This window comes from Saccopteryx bilineata, chromosome 5 (assembly GCF_036850765.1).
Source record: "Saccopteryx bilineata isolate mSacBil1 chromosome 5, mSacBil1_pri_phased_curated, whole genome shotgun sequence".
In the NCBI taxonomy this organism is placed as follows: Eukaryota; Metazoa; Chordata; class Mammalia; order Chiroptera; family Emballonuridae; genus Saccopteryx; species Saccopteryx bilineata.
In genome coordinates this window covers 237,171,880-237,187,755 of record NC_089494.1, presented here as the reverse complement: position 1 = coordinate 237,187,755, position 15,876 = coordinate 237,171,880, and the positions used below count along the sequence as shown (strand labels likewise).

Genomic DNA, 15,876 nt, shown 5'->3' with positions numbered 1-15,876 from the left:
GAGTTTACATTTTTAGGGGACAGAGATGTGAGGAAATGGCTGTAAGCTGACAGTCTGTCCCCCCACCCCCCCTTGCCTGATTAGGTTGCAAAAGGCTGCTAAACTGTGGTGCTGGATTGTTTACATTACCCCCCATGTTCCCTGGAAAGACTGGAGGCAAGTTTCTTCTATCCTTTGGTGTGAAGTTAAGATGATATGTATGGTGGGGCTTTTCTGCACTCAACACAACTAAGAGTAAAAAGAGAGGAATTCTTCAATGTATTGACAAGGAAATGAGTTTGCCTTTCAAATATATGCCCAAACATTGAAGAAATTGCTAGGACACATCAGGCTTATGTTTATCATAAACACAGAATGAAAAAACTTAACACATTCGCATTGGGACCTGCCGAATTTACTAAATCTTACTACAAATGTATCTATATATATAAAAAGATAACCTTTTTGGTTTTTTTTAAAATTTTTTAACCCCTCTTTTTTTTTTACAAATTCTAAAAAGCATAACTCAAAAAATGTAACATAAAAATGCTTTTTAAATGTCAGAATAGCCTGACCAGAAGGTGGCGCAGTGGATAGAGTGTTGGATTGGGATGTGGAAAGACCCAGGTTTGAGACCCTGAGGTCGCCAGTTTGAGCGCAGGCTCATCTGGTTTGAGCAAAAATCTCACCAGCATGGACCCAAGGTTGCTGGCTTGAGCAAGGGGTCACTCGGTCTGCTGAAGGCCTACAGTCAAGGCACATATGAGAAAGCAATCAATGAACAACTAAGGTGTCACAATGAAAAACTGATGATTGATGCTTCTCATCTCTCTCTGTTCCTGTCTGTCTGTCCCTATCTCTGACTCTTTCTGTCTCTGTAAAAAAAAAAAAAAAAAAAAGTCAGAATAAATTTAATTTTGTCATATTTATTTCATTTAATTACCATAAAAGCATGCTTGGACTTTATATTTTTTCTTTAATATTTAACTTAATTATTATAACATATTTCTCAGAAATTTGTATATAGTGCGCCTACAATTATTTGTAGGATTTTAAATGCGCCCTGACTTCAAAAAGTTTGAGAACCACTGCACTATACCAATAAAGAAACAGAGGCTCAGGCTGGTTTAGAAGAAGCAATGTTAGAAGATCCAGATCTGTGGTGATAGACCACTGGTCTATTATATCTTGTTATTGGTTTCCATTTAACCTTATTAATATAAGTCAGAAATGCTACCTATAACCACCTGAGAGAAAGATTAGATGTCAAGAAACAAAATAACACAACTATTCTAAGCCTATCTCTTTGGAGGGGGAACACTAACACAAAACAGAAACACAGCGATAAGGATAGCTATCTCCACCCAGTCTGTGTTCTTAATGGTCTGCAATGGCGGGGCTGCAGAGGACACGGGGAGGTGACTGAGCCCCACCATCCCTGTAAACCACAGAGTACACATTAATTTATTCTATATTTTGGGTTTCTAATGCTAAAAATGTGTTTAAAACACCACCAGTTGAGTTTATTCTTAAAATTTCATGAGTAAAAATAAAATCTTTAAAAGTCACAATACTTGGTGTTGGTAAGAGTAGGGTCAGGTGAAAATTCTTATGCAGTAGCTACAATAGTAAATGTTTGACATATTAAAATAAACAATATTTTTATAAATGGAGGTTATTTTTACTCAACTCATGCTAATTTGACAGTTAAAAATTAAAAAGCATATATATTCAATTTATTTAATAATATTTTCATATTTTTTGTGTTAAATTTTCATATATAGATATATACAGAAAACATTTCCATGTAAATTATATTATGAATCCTTGTTTTTTTCCATTGAACTTTTCTACACACTTAGAATGCTGTAGTACATTCTCAACTTACATCACTGTTTATACAAAAATTTAGCACTACTATTTTGCACCAAAACATTCTCTAAAGTCTATTTTTGTGCTCCAGTGCTTTAGGGAAAAATTAAAAGATGAACCAAGTAGTGAGTGATAGTAACAAAAACAACTGGAAAAAAATTACCTTGATCGATTTCCTGTTGAAGGGTTTAGGTCTGAATTTACATTAATATTGCTTCCAGTCTCAGCTCCAGTGCTTCTAACATATGGTTTCCTTCCCGTTGCTGACAGAGGCTTATTCACTGCACCTAGTACTCCAGCAGGTTTTGGCTAAAAATTACACATATGCATGTTATTTTATACCTTACTGAAAAGAATACCTTTAAAATTTAGACACATATAAGACATAGTGTTTAGCTTAAGCCAAGGAATTACAACTTTTAGAAAATCCTAAATTTGTTAGAAATAATAATTCTGTAAGACTGTGTTTACCTGAATACAATAATTATGTTATAAGTATTACCTCTACTAAATAACTAGGCAATATTTAGTTATTCCTTATTGCTTAATCAAAATAAAAGTGCTTCAAAAATAATAAGGACAAAAAATAGAAACAAATATAAATGTGCCTTTCTAAAACACATTGAATATAATAAATAAGATGTAATAAAATGTATTACAAAGAAACTATTGGGTATAAATAGTAACAGTTCAGATAGTTGTTAATCAAAAATTAAATTTCCTTTTGCTTTTTTTGCTGTTATATTACTTTTATAGAGTATTTTAAAATTATTTCTTTATCTTAAACATCTAAATTTATTATACTACTTTTCAGGAAAATGTGCTTTGTGGATTCTAAATAACTTGAAGCCTATCAGGACTGATGAAAACACATGATCATAACTCAAGAGTAGTTCACATCAAAAAAAGCCTGAAAGAACAAATTTAGATGTGACAATCTACAACATAATTCCTAAGAATCAGGAACTCTAAAATCTGGGGGACAAGTTAAAGGTTATTTCTAAGAATATAAAAATTAATATACACATGACATAGTACATAATACCTTTCCTGTTAACAGAAGTACTCTTGTCTCTTCTGAAATATAACTCTTATCATTACAAAAGTCCTGTCCAAGGAAAAAAGTGAATGTGTTATTTTTATTACATTTGTGTTAACATACATATAAATGAAATAAAGCATATTTAATGGACCATATCCTAAATCTAGCTTTAAAATTAAATTAATGGCACATAAGACTTAGGCAAATGTCAAGAGATAAATTACTTAAATCACAGTAAAAATAAATACCGGTATTGTTTCATATTTTGAGTTTGTCCAAATGAAAAAGTAAACACACTGCCAAAATAGAATTAAATGAATTATGATGTTTTTTGGCAGCTGTGATATTGACCAGTTACTAAATGAGTTAAACCAGATGTGGACACTGAGATACTTTCTTTAAAGTTATATCTATATAACACTTAAGAAGAGTTCAAATTTGAACCTTTGATGGCTGTTAAATATTCTGGGAAAAGCACACAAATAAACCATAATGATGTCAGAAACAAAATGATATAGTACAATCAAGAAGTAAATTAGGCCTGACCAGGTGGTGGCGCAGTGGATAGAGCGTCAGACTGGGATGCGGAAGACCCAGGTTCGAGACCCCGAGTTCGCCGGCTTGAGCATGGGCTCATCTGGTATGAGCAAAAATTCACCAGCTTGGACCCAGGGTCACTGACTTGAGCAAGGTGTTACTCGGTCCGCTAAAGACCCATGGTCAAGGCACATATGAGAAAGCAATCAATGAACAACTAAGGTGTTGCAACGAAAAACTAATGATTGATGCTTCTCATCTCTCTGTTCCTGTCTGTCTGTCCCTGTCTATCCCTCACTCTTGACTCTCTCTCTGTTTCTTAAAAAAAAGAAGTAAATTAGTTTTTTATTTTCTTTCTTATTCAAAAGAAATTTACTGACTGATTTTAGAGAGAGGAAGGGAGGGAGATAGAGAAACAATGATTTGTTGCTTCACTCTATTTATTGATTAATTAGTTGATTCTTTTATGTGCCCCGACCAGGGATTGAACACACAACCTTGGTGTATTGCAGCAACACTCTAATGAACGGAGCTACCTGGCCAGGGCAATAAGTTTATTTATTTTTAAAAATTTTTTAAATTCATTTTAGAGAGGAGAGAGAAAGGGAGAGAGAGAGACAGAGAGAGAGGAGGTGGGAAGGAGCTGGAAGCATCAACTCCCATATGTGCCTTGACCAGGCAAGCCCAGGGTTTCAAACCGGCGACCTCAGCATTTCCAGGTTGACGCTTTATCCACTTCACCACCACAGGTCGGGCCAAGTTTATTCGTTTTTAAACTAACTTTTTCCTTTATTATGTTTACGTTCACACTGGTGTTATAGGAAAGAAGAGAGGGCCTATAAAGAAATTACACTTTTGGCATGTGTTCTAGGCAAAGCTATATGTTTTTTTCTTTTCTTTTTGCACAAAGGCTTTTATGTAGTTAAAATAAATGTTACAGCCTGACCAGGCAGTGGTGCAGTGCATAAGAGTGTCAGCCTGGGATGCTGAGGATCCAGTTTCAAAACCCCAAAGTCACTAGCTTAAGCTCAGGTTTATCCAGCTTAAGTGTGGGGTCGCTGGCTTGAGCATGGGATCATAGACATGACCCCATGGTTGCTGGCTTGAGCAAGGGGGTTACTGGCTCAGCTGGAGGCCCCAGGTCAAGGCACATATGAGAGAGCAATCAATGAACAACTAAGGCACCGCAGAAACTAAGGCAACAGCCTGACCTATGGTGGCGCGGTGGATGGGGCATTGACTGGGAACGCTGAGGTTGCCGGTTCGAGGCCCTGGGCTTGCCCAGTCAAGGCACATACAACAAGCAATCAATGAATAACTAAAGTGGAGCAACTATGACTTGATACTTCTTGTTCTCTCCTCTCCTCTCTCTGTAAAATCAATCAATAAAATTAAAAAAAAAAAAAAAAAAAGAAACTAAGGCAACAAAGAATTTATGCTTCTCATTTCTCTCCCTCTTGTCTGTCTGTCCCCCCCTCTGTTGCTAAAAATTAAAAAAAAAAAAATGTTACAAAGCCTGGGCATCAAAGTTCATTTATTTTATTCATGAAGATATATTATAGCCTCACTAGTCTATCTTAATCTGCCTAGTTTTCTTTCTTTTTTTTTTGTATATTTCTTTTTTCTTTCTTTTTTTTTTTTAACTATTTTTTTTTACTTATTCATTTTAGAGAGGAGAGGGAGAGACAGAGGAGAGATAGAGAGAGAGAATGGGGGAGGAGCTGGAAGCATCAACTCCCATTTGTGCCTTGACCAGGCAAGCCCAGGGTTTCGAACCGGTGACCTCAGCATTTCCAGGTCGACGCTTTATCCACTGCGCCACCACAGGTCAGGCCAAAATCTTTGTTTCTTTTTTTATTTATTTCATTTTTTTTTTTTTTTTAGAGAGGAGAGGAAGAGACAGAGAGAGAGAGAGAGAGAGAGAGAGGAGAGACAGAGAGAGAAGGGGGGAGGAGCTGGAAGCATCAACTCCCATATGTGCCTTGACCAGGCAAGCCCAGGGTTTCGAACCAGCGACCTCAGCATTTCCAGGTCGACGCTTTATCCACTGCGCCACCACAGGTCAGGCAATTGTATTTTTCTTAAGCTGGAAATGGGGAGAGACAGTCAAACAGACTCCCGCATGCGCCCAACCGGGATCCACCTGGCACGCCCACCAGGGGCGACGCTCTGCCCGCCAGGGGGCGACGCTCTGCCCCTCCGGGGCGTCACTCTGTTGAGACCAGAGCCACTCTAGCACCTGGGGCAGAGGCCAAGGAGCCGTCCCCAGCGCTGGGGCCATCTTTGCTCCAATGAAGCCTCGGCTGCGGGAGGGGAAGAGAGAGACAGAGAGGAAGGAGAGGGGGAGGGGTGAGAAGCAAATGGGCGCTTCTCCTATGTGCCCTGGCCGGGAATTGAACCCGGGTTCCCCGCACACCAGGCTGATGCTCTATCGCTGAGCCAACCGGCCAGGGCCTTTCTTTTTTATTTTTTAAGTGACAGGTGGGGAGATAGTGAAATAGGCTCCTGCAAGTGCCCTGACAAGGATCCACCCAGCAACCCCTGTCTAGGGCTGATGCTTGCAACTGAGCTATTTTTAGCACTTGAGGATGATGAGATTGGACCAACTGAACTATCCTCAGCAGCTAGGGCTGATGCTCGAACCAATCGAGCCAGTGGCTGCAGGAGGTGAAGAGGGAGAGAAAGGGAGAGGGAGGGAAAGAGAAGCACATGGTTGCTTCTCTTGTGTGCCCTGACCAGGAATCAAACCTGGGACATCCATATGCTGGGATGATGCTCTATCCACTGAGCCAGCCAGCCAGGGCTGACTAGTTCTCTAGTATTTAAATTTATACCAGATTAAAAGCAACATACTAGAGCCTGACCAGGTGGTGGCACAGTGCATAAAGCATCAACTTGGGACACCGAGGACCCAGGTTCGAAAACCCGAGGTTGTGGTGTAAGCATGGGATCATGGACATGACTCCATGGTCACTGGCTTGAGCAAAGGGTCACTGGGTTGGCTGGACCTTCACCCTCAACGGTCAAGACACATATGAAAAACAATCAATGAACAACTAAAATACTACAACTAGGAGTTGATGGTTGATGCTTCTCATCTCTCTCCCTGTCTCACCAAAAATCAAAAACAAAAACAAAATAAAACAACATACTAGAAAAGGAAATGAGGAAAGTTGCTCACTGAAAACTTGAAAAACCTAAGAAGGCTAAAAACACTGTAAGTTTCAAGTATAAAATCAAAAAACTTAAAATTATATGTAGTGAGAAAACAATTTAATTCTTGAGAACAGGATCGCTACTGTATGAAAATTGGGTACTATTCCAGTCATGATAGCACGGGTCAACAATAAACTAAATTTATATTCAAGAGCTCATATAACAGTATTTATAAAAGTAAGTAAGTGAGGCCAAGTAACTTTGCAATCCTTATTATTATTGTATTATTAAAAACTAGGCCTGACCAGGCGGTGGTGCAGTAGATAGAGCCTCGGACTGGGATGTGGAAGACCCAGGTTCGAGACCCCGAGGTCACCAGCTTGAGCGCGGGCTCCTCTGGGTTGAGCAAAAAGCCCACCAGTGTGAACCCAAGGTCACTGGCTCCAGCAAGAGGTTACTCGGTCTACTGAAGGCCCGCGGTCAAGGCACATATGAGAAAGCAATCAATGAACAACTAAGGTGTTGCAACGCGCAATGAAAAACTAATGATTGATGCTTCTCATCTCTCTCCGTTCCTGTCTGTCTGTCCCTGTCTATCCCTCTCTCTGACTCACTCTGTCACTCTGTAAAAAATAAATAAAAAAACAAAACAAAACAAAAAAACAGAAAAATAAAACCAGGCACAGCCGTGGCTGTGTAGCTCAGTTGGTAAGACTGTTGTCCTGATAACCAAGGTTGCTGGCTTGAACCCTGGTCAGAGCACATACAAGAATCAATCTAAGAATGCATAAATAAGTGGAACAAATTGATGTTTCTCTCTCTTTCTCTCAAAAATGAAAACAAAAAACCATGCACAGTAAATGCTAAAAATAAATCATTAAAGAAAATCTGATTTAATTAAAAAAAATTTAAATTTGATTTTAGCGAGAGGAAGGGGGAGAGGGGAGAGAGGGGGGGGGGAGAGAGAAACATCATTTGTTGTTCCAGTTATTCATGCATTCATTGGTTGATTGTGTGTGCCCTGACTAGGGATCAAACCCATAAGCTTGGCATATTGGGATGATGCTCTAACCAACTGAGCTATCAGATAGGGCCAAAATTTTTATTAAAGTATGGCATTCAAAGTAGGAAGCTCCATTTCCTGGAATGTTCTTCTGTAAAATATTGTGTATGTGTTTATTATTCTGAAGTATATCTTCAGGTTTAAAAGAGCTTTAGTTAGTTGGAAAACTTATTTACATAGAAATAATTTGATGATAGCAGAATGAACTATGTATTAATTACTTAATTTACTGAATGTTTACTATGTGACAAATTTATAAACCTAGTTATCATACTAGTAATTGTTCAAAGGTATTAGTATCATCTGTATTTCAGAGGTGAAGAAATTGAGGCTTAGAAGAGTTAACTTGTCTAGTCTCTCAAGTTAGAAGTGGTTGATTAGAATCCAGGTCTATCAATTGTCAAGACCAATTCCATTATCTTAACTTTTTATTTCATATATATGTTCATACTGTACCAAACATTAGATACTAGAAATATCCAGAAGGAATAGCTCACTTAGGAGCACACCAAGCTTGATTTATATTCCCCTTACTCTATAAAGTGAGACCGACATTGCTCAGAGCTCTGGAAGACAATATTCCATTTCTTCTTCATAAACTCAAAGAGGTTATTTTTTCCCTCTATAGTCAAGACAATCCAGTATTTGTCACTATGGTTGACAGTAACTGAAATTTAAGTTAGTATGTGTGGTAGAAAGAATGAGGGGGAAAAATTACCTTTTCAGGTTGTGTAAAAAATTTCATTGGAAGAACTGGATCCTTTGGTGAATCTGCATTGCACAAAGCACTTTTACTATTTATAACACAAAGAGCCACATCACACACTGTATAAAGTTTCTAGGGAAAATAAGAGAAAAGATCATATATAGCTTTCAGTAGTGCAAAATAATTACAAGAACAAATTCTATCCATTGCATAAAATGGAATCCAAAGGATGTCATTTCACATTCATATCTGATATTTATTCTTATGTAGCTTCCTGGTAAATAAATAAAAAAAAAAGCCTTTAACTTAACATGAATGCCAAGCATGCATTAAAAACAGCAAACAAGGCCCTGGCCGGTTGGCTCAGTGGTAGAGCGTCGGCCTGGCATGCAGAAGTCCTGGGTTCGATTCCCGGCCAGGGCACACAGGAGAAGTGCCCATCTGCTTCTCCACCTCTCCACCCCTCCCCCTCTCCTTCCTCTCTGTCTCTCTCTTCCCCTCCTGCAGCCAAGGCTCCATTGGAGCAAAGATGGCCCGGGCGCTGGGGATGGCTCCTTGGCCTCTGCCCCAGGCGCTGGAGTGGCTCTGGTCGCGGCAGAGCGACGCCCCGGAGGGGCAGAGCATCGCCCCCTGGTGGGCAGAGAGTTGCCCCCTGGTAGGCGTGCCGGGTGGATCCCGGTTGGGCGCATGCGGGAGTCTGTCTCTCCCCGTTTCCAGCTTCAGAAAAATACCAAAAAACAAACAAACAAACAAAAAAAACAGCAAACAAACCAACTCAAATTAAACCAAAGGAAACATACAAAATATCTAGTCTATAACTCTTACTAAAAGTTTGTAAGACAGCATAGTTGTAAATGTTATTAGTTCTTATCCAGATCCTCTGTAGAAGTTTTAATGTCTTTTTTAGAGTAACGAACAGTCCTCAAATAATAAAATTGTAATGAAATGCAATAAAAACTGATATATGTATACATTCTGTAATCTCATGTTTTATAATAGTGGGGAAAAAAACCCAAGTGGGGCTAGGGCCATATTTTTTCCTATAACATCTTAATACCCACTCGCCTAACATATCTTACTTCATTTGTCTTGGATTCATCTGGAGACTGGGCATCTTTCGTTAACTTGATGTTCTCTGCCATCTTCTTCATAAAGGCATGGCTATTGTTTTCATTCTTTGTCATTAAAACTTCAAGCATGAACCACAGGCACCTAAATGGTAAACATATTATTCCCTTATTAAAGAGACGAAATATAGGTGTTTTTGCTTAAACAGGTTAAATATCTTCTTGGTAAATTCAGATGCTTGACTATAATAAGCATAAAATATAAAGAAAACCCTAATAATTAATGGAAATATACTGTTAATAGTCAATTCAAATGGAAAATCAGAAAATATTAAAAGTGAAAACATGGCTTAATATGAGTTTCATGAGGCACATAAAGACTCATTCTAAAGATATTCAATAAACATTTAGATGATTTCACGTGTAATAGTGTCTGACAGTGATGAGCAAACCAGCATATAGCAGAGTCTTGCCATTCTAACTACTTGCAAGATATGCAGAAGGTCTAGGATACGAATGTAATTCTTCTGTGATGAACTCTGAACTGCATGTGGGATGAGGCGGATGCACACAGAAACACACAGTAAGGAGTCATTTAGCTACGCAGTCACATCGCAAACCATTTTTGCTGTTTTCCACTTGTTACTGTACATCCTTTAATACATAAAGTGTCTGACGGGGACACCTGAATTTCTAAGTAAAAGTGAATCCCAAATCAGGACGAACATTAGAATCACTTGAGGACCTTAAATTGACAAAACTAGGGCAAGCCTGTTTTCAGTAAATTCCCGGGATGATTTCCAGATAGCCATGGAACTACTGCTTTACTGCAACACAGGGGACAAATCACTGGATGGTCATCCACATGTACTTCTTTGAGTACATTCTGTTAATTTTAAGAAATTAGTGTAAGAAAGAAATTTAGCATTAGGTTAATGGAGTTTGTTTTTAGTGGACCTGTCTTAAAGAAATACTAAGTTGAGTCCTTCAGGCTGAAGTAAAAGGACACTAGGTTGTAACTTGAAGCCATAAAAGAAATAAAGGACACTGGAAAAGGTAACAACATAGCCTGACCAGGCGGTGGCACCATAGACAGAATGTCGACCTGGGACGCTGAGGACCTAGGTTCAAGGCCCCAAGGTCACTGACTTGAGCACAGAGTTGCCAGTCTGCGTGAGGGATCATAGACATGACAGCATGGTTGCCGGCTTGAGCAAGGGGTTGTAGGCTCGGCTGTAGTACACCCCCCACAATCAAGGCACATATGAGAAAGCATCTGTGAACAAGTAAGGTGCCACAACTATGAGTTGATACTTCTCATCTCTCTCCCTTCCTATCTCAAAAAAAAAAAAAAAAAAAAAAAAAAAGGTAATAACATAGTAAATATAAAAGCTAGCATTATTGTACTTTTGATATGGAACTTTAAAAAATTTATTTTAAAGGCAAATGTATAAAATAATTATATATAAATGTAAATAATGTGTCAAGATTTAATTTATAACAATGACAATATAAAGGGAGAGGGATAGAGACATACAGGAGCACTGAGTTTGTATACAACTGAAAACTAAGTTGCTATTATTCAAACTAGGTTATTACAAGTTTAAGATATTAATTAGGGCCCTGGCCAGTTGGCTCAGCGGTAGAGTGTCGGCCTGGCGTGCGGGGGACCCGGGTTCGATTCCCGGCCAGAGCACATAGGAGAAGCGCCCATTTGCTTCTCCACCCCCACCCCCTCCTTCCTCTCTGTCTCTCTCTTCCCCTCCCGCAGCCAAGGCTCCATTGGAGCAAAGATGGCCCGGGCGCTGGGGATGGCTCCTTGGCCTCTGCCCCAGGCGCTGGAGTGGCTCTGGTCGCGGCAGAGCGACGCCACGGAGGGGCAGAGCATCACCCCCTGGTGGGCAGAGCGTCGCCCCCTGGTGGGCGTGCCGGGTGGATCCCGGTTGGGCGCATGCGGGAGTCTGTCTGACTGTCTCTCCCCGTTTCCAGCTTTGGAAAAATACAAAAAAAAAAAAAAAAATAGATATTAATTAGAATCACTAAGTAACAAAACCACTAAGACCCAGGGAAAACATTCATTTGGCAGAAGTAATTCCTTATCAGTAAATACTTTAAATGAAAATAGATTAAATCTCTCAATTAAAAAGCAGAGATAAGCAGAATGAATTAGGAAAAAAAATCTCCTATATCCTGTCTACAAGATACTCACTTTAGATAGTAAGAATGTAAACAAATGGAAAAATAAATTTCATGCAAATGTAACCAAATGAGAGTGAGAGTCTATTTGATTATCAGACAAAATGGATTTAAAGTAAAAAAGAGATTACAAGAAGCCCAGAAGGACTATACTGATAAAAAGTTTAATCCAGGCAAGAAGCTGTAACTATTATAAATTCATAGAAACTTAACAACAGAGCCCCAAAATCTATGAAGCAAAAAACAGAATTGAAGAGATAAACAGGTAGTGTTACAATAACAGACAGTTCAATACCCTATTTTCAATAATGGATAGAAAAACCCTACAGATCAATAAAAATCTTCCCCTCCCCCCAAAAGTTGGAAACGGGGAGGCAGTCAGACAGACTCCTGCATGCGCCCGACCGGGATCCACCCAGTATGCCCACCAGGGGGCGATGCTCTGCCCATCTTGGGGCGTCACTATGCTGCAATCAGAGCCGTTCTAGTGCCTGAGGCAGAGGCCACAGAGCCATCCTCAGTGCCGGGGCCATCCAATGGAGCCTTGGCTGCAGGAGGGGAAGAGAGAGACAGAGAGGAAGGAGAGGGGGAGGGGTGGAGAAGCAGATGGGCGCTTCTCCTGTGTGCCTTGGCCAGGAATTGAAACTGGGACTCCCGCACGCCAGGCCAATGCTCTACTACTGAGCCAACCAGCCAGGGCCAATAAAAATCTTGAACTCACCTCCTCCCATGGATGTAAGAGTCTACAGCTACATTCGGAAATATTTCCTTTAAAAAAACCCTAAAGGCTGGCTGACTGACAATCACACATCAGGCAAACAAGAAGAAAATCCTATCTAAGTGGGTAGGAGAGGTACAATCTCGCCATAAACCCCATCCTCAATGCTGCGACCCATAACGCAGAGGGAACTCAAAACCTGAAGCTTCTCACTGAGCAATAAGGGGTTCAAAGCCCATATTGGGCACCCCAAGTTTTAAGACATACACTCCAGAGACGAGCCCCCCCAACATCTAATTTTGAAAACCAACAAGAGTTGCATCCTGAGACAAACAAGAAAGTAGCTCATGTGCTGGACCTCACTGGCCCCAGGACCCAGCTCAGAGGCAGCTGATCATGCTCAGACTTCAGAGTGAAAGAGATGCATCTGCTTATATTAAAACATGTTCCCAATGGGCAGGCAGCTAACTTAACACATTTAGGAACCTGCTGGAACATTCTCTGGGGATGGAGACTGGCAGGTGCCTTCTTGGCATGCTCCTTTGCCATGCTCCAGAGAACCAGTAGCACCAGAAAGGACCCTTTACATGTGCCTGACGCCCATTTTTTTGCAGCTGTTGTCCAGGGGATGCCTCTTCATTGGCTGGCCCTGGAGTCCATGGGAGCTTGTATTATTGGTCACATGGGACTATAATAATTGGTGTTACCCAGAAAGCGGCACATACTTATCTGGTATTCTTATTTGGTGACTGCTTCCAGGAAGATATATCTACATTGCCTGGCTCTGGTGGCCAGTGGGGCTTAAGCTTATGGATTCCACAAGCCTGTACCCAAGAGCTCTTAGCAGCTACCACCCCCGGGGCACAGCAAGCAGCAGCAGACCCAGGAGCTCCTTGATTCTGTAAAGAAAGCTTATAAGCCAATCATCATGACTGTGGCCTGACGGTCAGGTCTCTAATTAAGCATATCTAAGGACTAACTATAATCTTTACCCAGAAGGCAGTCATATTTTTATGCTCACCTTCTGTCATACTCCAGAGTGCCAGTAGGTCTCTCAGGGGAAAGCTCTACAAGCAACTGAGGACCAGTTTTTGAGGGTGAACACCCAGGGGACTCTCCTTGATCACTTGGCTCTGGTGGCCAGAAAGTTTCATGTTCCCTGGTCCCATGGGAGGCTGGCAGGCTGGCAGGCTACCATCCCCAGGACACTGCAGACAGTGGTCTGAGGCACAGCTCCCAGTCTTTCTGTCAAGAAGGCTTCATTCCTTGTCTCAGAGGCAGGGTTCACTGTGGGCACACATTTAACGGCTCACAGAGCTCCTCCAAGGACACAGGCTGTGGACGCCAGCCTTGCACTGTCCCTCTGCCTTGCTCCAGCTTGCTGAGCAAGGAGCTCCTACACTGTCTGGAGCCTGGGGTTTTGTGACTGCCTCCTAGTGGACACCTCCAGATTGCCTGGCTCTGGTGGACAGCAGGGCTTATGCTTGCGACCTCTCAGGACTGTGTCTAACTGTGTACTTTTAAAAGTTGCTGCCTGAGGGTCTGGTTTCCAGTCAGCCTGAATCTTGGTGCTGAGATCCTCCCCCTCGGGACACTGACAAGTCTTGGCACATCCTCAACTATTGAGAGCTGTTAAAAATATAATAGGCTGCTTGGATCAGCAAAAAGGTTTGAGAAATGACCAAGAGCTGGGGTAGGGCTAAATGAAAAGTACCAGTCCCTATAAGAGGCTACTGATGGTGTTTTATCTAATGCAATAGTTAACAACACATTCAAGCAAAATGAAGCAACAGAGAATATATTCCAAATGAAAGAATAAGATAAAATCTAATTAAAAATAAACTTGACGAAATGCAGGTAAGTAGTTTACCTAAGGAAGAGTACAAAGTTAAAGGTCATAAAAATGCCTGAATGAACAAAATGAGAACTTCAATAAAGAACTGGAAAATTGTACAAAGTATCAAACAGAAGTTACAGAGCTGAAAACAGTAACAGAACTGAAAAATACACTAGTGGGGTTCAACAGCAGACTAAATGAGGCAGAAGGACTGATTAGTCAACCTGAAGACAGGCAGTGAAACTCACCTAATCAGAGCAGCAATAAGAAAAAAAAGTGATGATATAGCATAAGGGACATACAGGGCAACATCAACAGACTAACATTTACATTATAGGCCTCCCAGAAGAGAGAGGAGGCAGAAAGATTATGTGAAGAGAGAATGGCTGAAAACTTCCCTAATGGGAGGGGAAAAAAAGGACACACAGATCCAGAAAGAGTTCCAAATAATATGACCCAAAGAGACCCACACTAAGACATTAAAACATCAAAGTTAAAGACAAGAAGAAAATATAAAAAGCAGTAAGGGGAACAAGATTTATTATGTACAAGGGAAACAACTAAGACTGTGTGCAGAACTTTAGATACAAACTTTAGAGACCAAACGGGAGTATATAATATACTCAAAATGCTAAAAGAAAAAGAAAATTCATTAACATTCAGAGCTGAAGGAGAGTTTTCCAAAGAAGTAAAAGCTAAAGAAATTCATCACCACTAAACTGTCTTGACAAGAACTGTTACAGAATTTTTTAAAACTGAAAAGCAAGTACGCTAATTAATAACAAATACATATAAAAGAATAAATCTCACTAGAAAAGTAAATTCACAGCAAAGGTAGTAGATTAATTATTTAAAGCTAGAATAAAGGTTAAAATACAAAAGTAAAAATAACTATGATTACAGTAATTAGTTAAGGAAGACACAGAAAAGATGAAAAATGTAACATCAGAAACATGAAATGAGGGAAAAGAGTAAAAATGTTGAGCTTCAGAATGGGATCAAACTTAAGTTGCTATCAACTTAAACTGTTACAGTACATACACAAAAGATAAAAGAGAAAGGAATTTAAGCAAACCACTAAAGTCATCAAACCACAAGAAAAAAGAAAGAGAAAAGAACAGAGAGGAACTATAAAAACAGAACAATTAACAAAATGGCAATAAGCACATACCTATCAATAATTACTTTATACAGACTAAATTCTCCAATTGAAAGAAGTAAAGTGGCTGAACAAATTAAAAAAACAAGACCAGCTATATGCTGCCTACCAGAGACACACTATAGATGTAAGGACACACTTTAGGTATAAGGATTTAAAGTGAAGGGATGGTAAAAGATATTGCATGCAAAAGAAAGCTCATGTAGCTATACTTATATCAAGACAAAAAGAAGAGCCAACAAAAACAAGAATCAACCATGAATGCATAAATAGGTAGAACAAATCATTGTTTTTCTCTCTATCCCTTTCTTTCTCTCTAAAATCAATGAATAAAAAATAATTAAAAAAAATATATTTTAGCCTGACCAGGCAGTAGGGCAGAGGATAGAGCATCAGACTGGGACACAGAGGGCCCAGGTTTGAAACTCCATGGCTCACCAGCTTGGGCCCTGGCTCGAGCAAGGGGTCACTCAGTCTGCTGTAGCCCCCTGGTCAAGGCACATATGAGAAAGCAATCAATGAGCAGCTAAGGTGCTGCTACGAA

The 15,876-nt window shown here is 40.1% G+C and overlaps 1 protein-coding gene across 4 annotated transcripts in view; it reads right to left on the bottom strand.

Annotated features, from left to right (window-relative positions):
* The window catches only part of PDS5A (PDS5 cohesin associated factor A), a 124,417-nt gene that overhangs the window by 20,920 nt on the left and 87,621 nt on the right, over nucleotides 1-15,876 (bottom strand). For all 4 annotated transcript variants that reach the window (XM_066233463.1, XM_066233465.1, XM_066233464.1 and 1 more), the window contains exons 27-30: nucleotides 9,435-9,567; nucleotides 8,368-8,487; nucleotides 2,897-2,959; nucleotides 2,015-2,160 (exon numbers count right to left, since the gene is read on the bottom strand). In XM_066233463.1, coding sequence (XP_066089560.1) covers nucleotides 2,015-2,160; nucleotides 2,897-2,959; nucleotides 8,368-8,487; nucleotides 9,435-9,567 — 462 coding nt within the window. The remainder of the gene's footprint in view (nucleotides 1-2,014; nucleotides 2,161-2,896; nucleotides 2,960-8,367; nucleotides 8,488-9,434; nucleotides 9,568-15,876) is intronic.